This window comes from Arachis ipaensis, chromosome B01 (genome assembly GCF_000816755.2).
Source record: "Arachis ipaensis cultivar K30076 chromosome B01, Araip1.1, whole genome shotgun sequence".
NCBI classification, from domain to species: Eukaryota; Viridiplantae; Streptophyta; class Magnoliopsida; order Fabales; family Fabaceae; genus Arachis; species Arachis ipaensis.
In genome coordinates, this window is record NC_029785.2 from 92273994 (window position 1) to 92279753 (window position 5760).

Below are 5760 nucleotides of genomic sequence, written 5' to 3' on the forward strand. Positions count from 1 at the left end.
CTACAGATTAATTTATTAAAAAAATATTAATATAATAAATAATGATGAATTCTACCGTATCCTCTCTAAAATAAAAGGTAAATTACCCCTTGTGATATATATATTGAAAGTGATTCACCATATGAGTTTTATGAAGTGGAAAATATCTTTACGAATACAATTGATGCACTTAAAGGTTGAAGAGAGCTTATGGTCCGTGATGATAAAAGTCATAAAGACACACTACAAAAAAAATGATGTTTTAGCGACAAACTTTTAGTGGCAATAACATAATGGCCACTAATTTTTTAATTTAAGTTATCTTTTTACGGCAATTATATATTGGCCATTATTATTGTATGTTATAGTGGCTATTATTACTATTGCCAGAAAATTATTATCTTTTTATATTTTTAATTTTTTTAATTTGATAGAAAATGATAATCAAAGTTAATATCTTACTTTTTATAAGAGTTGTCTTTAAATTTATTTTAAACTTTATTTTTTATGTGCGTTTAAAATTTTTATTTTTTAATGTCTCTTCTAAAAAATAAATTTTATCTTTAATACATATTTTAACTTTGATTATCATTTTCTATCAATTTTAAAATAAACCAAATCCAACTTAATAACAAAAAAAAAACAATAAAACACAAAGTTAATTACGATTAGAAGATCAGAGAACACCATAAAAAGAAGGTTAGGGTTCTCCATTGCATGGGAAAAAGAAAAGACAGAAGAAAAAATGCACGGTGAGGGGAGAGAGACAGAGAGTGATGAAGAGAAGAAAAGAAAGGGAGAACTTCCATCAAAGGAGGAAGAAGAGAAAGAAGGAGAAGAAGACGACGGAGAGAGAAGTTGCCACCGCCACTTTCTTCACCTCCAGCACCGTCTCTGCCTTGCGCTGTTGTTGTTGTTTCTACCTTGCGCTGCCAGATCTGCCACTACTGTAATCCCTCTTCTCTGCTCGCCGTTGTCGTGTTTCTCATTGCTCGAGCTCATGCCTTGTTCTGCTCTGCTCCATCGTATTTTTCTACTCGCGCCGTTCTGAAACCTGTGCTCTGTTCTGCATTTTGAAACCTTTGCTCTGCTCCGCCGTGGTGCCGTGCTCTATCCTCTCAGTCAAATCGAAAACTCTCCACCGTTCACCTCTTTCACTCAAGCCTCTCGCCTCAGCCTCGATCCTCAGCATCTCTTCCTCCATCGTCGTCGTTGAAGGCTTGTAGATTGATTTTACATACTACTTGATTAATTTAGTTGAATTGTTGAATTAATAACAATAGTTCCAGTATACATCTCTCTCTCTCCACGCACATCTCTTTCAGTTTAATCGATTGAAGAAGCTCACATAATCCTTTTCTTCTTTTCATTATTTTTGCAGTTTCGAGTTCGATCATGTCGAAGGACAAAGACTTTACCGATTTGTCGCTCACCTTCAAATTCCTCTTAGGTTTGATTTAAATTGTTGTTTCTTTTTTGAGTAATCACAATTTAGTAATGTAATTATAGTTTAATTGTTTCATAATTTTTATAAAATAGTATTGCATTCTTAGGTTTGTATTTTGTTGTTCTGTTTTGTGTTTGGGAGTGCTTAGTTGCCAATCTTTGAACATAGGCATCTTATGGCTCTATGTTTTCCTCTGAAGATTATCAAAGAAGTGTTACTAATGGTGAGCTTCAAAAAAAGATGAATGATGAAAAAAAGATTACAAGGTGCTGCACTTGCTCTATTCTATTTATTTTTAAGAATATTGTCTTACTCCTCTACACAATCAGTGGTTTGAGTTATGTTCAGTTTATTTATCAATAAAAAGTTTGGAAATATTGATAGTACACTAATTATATATAACTAATTCACATGAATTAATTTTTATGGGAGAATCGATTTCCCTCTGTTCTTCACAATGCACATTCATGTATGGCATTTTACTAAGTTGATGAAAAGCTTTTTTGTTAGTTGAATCAAAATGTATTCTTATTTCATTTATTTATGTATTTTTTTCACATTGTGAGAGTTTTGTGAGAGCATCTCTGTTAAAGTAACTGTTTAAAATACAATTGTGCTATGATTTGTGAGAGCATCCTAATTCCAAAGTCTTCCAATTTCTCAAAGCCTGAATCAATCAACCCTCATCCGTAGAGTAGAGTAGACTATTGATTTGTGCTATGATTTGTCTACAACTAGAGGATAGACTATTTTTCACTGTTTACTTTAGCGCAGTCTCAACAACTTATTTATAAATTTCAGAGAGACGGCCCTTGAAAATGCCAAGCAACTAGTAAGGAACTTAGAAACAAAGCTTGATTCAGCTAATGCTCAGCACCTTAAGGAGAAAGAAGAATTGGGACTAAGCCTTAAAAATGTAGAAGAAACGTGGCGAAGTAACAAACCTTGGCTGCCTGATTAAATTGTAGCTTATACTTGTATGAATTTAATTTTAGAAGGTTTAACCTCAACTTAACTTTGCAGTCAAATGTGACTCAATGAAGGCTGAAAATGAAGCAACTGCTGCACAAGATATGAAAAAGGAGTTGCAAGAGCTCAAACTGCAATATAAAAAATTGAAGGTGATATTAAAGTTCTTAAACACGTTCTTGATGGACATTAGTTCCTCTGATTATTTTTTCCCCTTCTTTGTTTTTCCCCTTCATAGGTTGAACATGCTTCATTTCATGATATTGTTGATAAAATGATTGAGGAGAAGGATAATGAAATATCTAGACTTTCAGATGATAATAGGAATCTTCATCAATCTCTTCAATCAAGACCACAGGTTTTTGTTTTTATGTTTTTTTTCCTTTCCTGCTTTTAGTAAATCATATGATTATTGAGACATAGATATGGTACTTAACATTCATGTGATCTTGTATATTTATTCTGCTGGTCTGACAATCTTGTGCTATAATCTCAGGTTGACCACAGTGACAATGATAATTATAACACAGGTATTAATTCATTTATATCCTGGCAGAAATTGTTCTGCTTGCTGAGCGTTTTAAGTATATTTTCGTTGTTTCAAATATCTGGTGATTTTCTAGTATAACGTTTTCTGGATTTAAATATTATTTCAACTGTTCTGAACAGCCTCGCATAAAGTGGATTCAATGAATTTAAGCCCCTTTGCTGCAGAACAGCAAATTCTGGTATGTCTTTATTCCTAATTTATGGTGTAATTCCATTCCCACTTTTAATTTATCACTAATGTATATTGTAAAGAGTATCTGCGTTGAAAGTTTTCTACATTGCAACCTGTTTTATTGCCTTAATTGGATCCTCGATCCTATTTTACTGTCAGCTCCTAGCTAGACAACAAGCTCAAAGAAAAGAAGAACTAGCACGATCACAGCGCCATATCTTAGCTCTTCAAGTATGTCTTAAAGCTTCTTGAGACAGGTATAAACTTCAAAGGAAGCAAATAGTCTTTTATTTTTCTATTTCTAGTGAAAAGCATGTATTTAATATGATAATGAAAATTGTGTGACCAGGTGAAGTGGAGGTATTGCTACCAGTTATTGGGATGCTTCTCCAATTTAGTCCACAAAGAGGTAATATTTGTCATCTTTTACATCACTTTGCATCCTTGTGTATATCTTATTTCAGGGAGAAAAAACTCACTTTGCATCCTCGTTTATTTTTATTAGTTGTCCATTTCTTATTTTTGTATGTTAGTCTTCGTGGAGACTACAATAATATGTATTTTTGTACCTGTGTAATAAATTCAACAATAAAATAAATAAATACATAGTGTCATTTTGTTTGGGAATAATAATAATAATAATAATAATAATAATTCGGAGAGTTCATAGTTTATTAACACAATTTTAAAAAATTATTTTCAGATCCAACTATTTTTAGCTCGAAAACTTAAAATGAATTTATCAAATATATTGAATTGAATTAGATTCAGATTCGATCTTCGGCTTAGTAGGATAATAATCTAGTTTTTACACTTGTCTGATCTCGATGTAAGTTTCAACTCTTAATACTTTTTAATGATTTATGTTATAAACTAAAAGTAATTTTCTAGCAAAAATATTAAGAGAAGAAAAAAGATAGGCCTATCTTCAGGGTATTGTTGCACCCTGGTGGTGATTATTTGAGGGAGATTTGAAAACACAATGAAAGTTTAATCGACTACTAAAGCTAAGCACTGATAAAGTAAAAAACTTGCTGGACTAAGTAAGATCCATAGCAGTTTCACTTTGATACTTGAGTTTATAAGCACCATCACGTAGGTCTCTAATGATTTCAAAAGTTATTCACTTTGTAAGTTATGTTAGTCTTGCTATTAGATGGATCTACTAATGCATCATGACTATGTCAGCAAATTTATAATGAATATTAGATGGATATGCGGGAAGTCACTAATGAAATGAAAAATCTTGTTGTGGTAAATAGTTCTCGACCAATGGAGAATTTTTTTTTGGGTGTCATTATGATCTATACACTGTTATATTGTTAATCTTTTATATATTTCCATTCTTTGTAACATGGACAAATTTAATACCTCATTAGCAATGCTAGTTAAGAAATAATTTAGATTAGTTATTGAGCAACTGTATTTTTATTCTATTTCTATTTTTTGTATGACATTTAATCACATCTTCTTTCTTGGCATAGGGATCAAGGTCACGCTCTTCAAATTAATTCCCTTTCAGCTGTGGAGGAACCCTTAGTTGCAAAGGCAAAATGTGGAAATTGGGAGATAGATAAGAGGTTGTTGAAGATAGGAGAAAGAATAGCATCTAAATCTCGTGGAGATTTGTAATTTGTAGCATTTTTTGCTGTTTAGATTTGTAACATAGTTTATTATTTTTTAGAGAAATTTGTGTATCAATATTTTTATTTTAATAAAATATCTCATTTTATAGTAATTAATTTCAGTATATTTATATTATGCATAATAATAATTATTGTTGGCAAAAATATATACTTGATTCTAGAAAAAAGATAGTTCGTTACTTTTAAGAAAATATAATAAAATATACTTTTTGCGGCTATTAAAAAGGTCTTTACCGACAAATGTTATAATTGCCACTAAAACCTTTTAGCGGCGAAGCATAAGATGGCTAATGTCTAATTGCCGATAAATGTATTAGTGGCTATTTTTATTGCCGCTAAAAGCGAAATAAATGGCCGTTAAAAGTGATTTTTCTTGTAGTGACATTTGAAAAGATTCTTCAAATCCTCAAGTCATAAACACAATTAAAGACATTGTTGTTGATGATGTCAAATACAAGTTTCAAGAGATGGTAGATTTGGATCCTCATGAGATTAAAGATATTGTTGTCGATGAGGTGGAGATCAAGTCGAATTTAATTGCAGACAATAGGATTTGCAAGATGAGGTGATAATTATGCACAAGAATTTAATCACTTTCACGGGATAAAAGTTTTGCAGATAGTGAACTCCGAAAATGTTATCACCATATAGGAGAGGGTGGAAGAGGCTACGCTGAGTTTGAGAAGGAGTGGCGCCTATATAGCAGAGATTCTCCGTACCTAGGTAGCACAAATGTTGCCACATGTAACGAGCTGAATACGTAACCTTGTTGATGGGTTTGTGAGTTCATCGCAAAGAGATTTCTTCGGTGGTGACAACCACCACCACCACCATAGACTGGCGGTACTAAACTAAATTTAAATAATCACAAAAGAAAGAGAGAAAAGTAGGAGAATATATACCTAATTATTATGGTTAACATTCAACTTAATTATAATTATAAGCACTATATATATCATGGGATAATTTACCCTTTATTTTAGAGAAGTATGGTAGCA

The 5760-nt window shown here is 31.9% G+C and overlaps 1 protein-coding gene and 1 long non-coding RNA gene across 2 annotated transcripts; both read left to right on the forward strand.

Moving 5' to 3' along the window:
* On the forward strand, window positions 1104-1685 carry LOC107632012. The gene is made up of 2 exons (XR_002362207.1): window positions 1104-1429; window positions 1595-1685. It is a non-coding gene; the product is annotated as an uncharacterized LOC107632012 (long non-coding RNA).
* On the forward strand, window positions 2233-3584 carry LOC107632000 (protein GRIP-like). Its single transcript, XM_016335619.2, has 7 exons — window positions 2233-2361; window positions 2450-2547; window positions 2634-2753; window positions 2892-2925; window positions 3065-3123; window positions 3276-3373; window positions 3466-3584. Exons 2-6 carry the CDS (start codon window positions 2464-2466, stop codon window positions 3366-3368), a joined length of 390 nt encoding a protein of 129 aa, XP_016191105.1. The 5' UTR covers window positions 2233-2361; window positions 2450-2463; the 3' UTR covers window positions 3369-3373; window positions 3466-3584.

Coding starts and splice junctions, on each gene's coding strand:
- LOC107632000 (XM_016335619.2), top strand. CDS start 2,464: ATGAAGGCTGAAAATGAAGCAACTGCTGCACAAGATATGAAAAAGGAG. Junction 2,754..2,891: donor CTCTTCAATCAAGACCACAG/GTTTTTGTTTTT, acceptor CTATAATCTCAG/GTTGACCACAGTGACAATGA. Junction 3,124..3,275: donor CTGCAGAACAGCAAATTCTG/GTATGTCTTTAT, acceptor TTTTACTGTCAG/CTCCTAGCTAGACAACAAGC.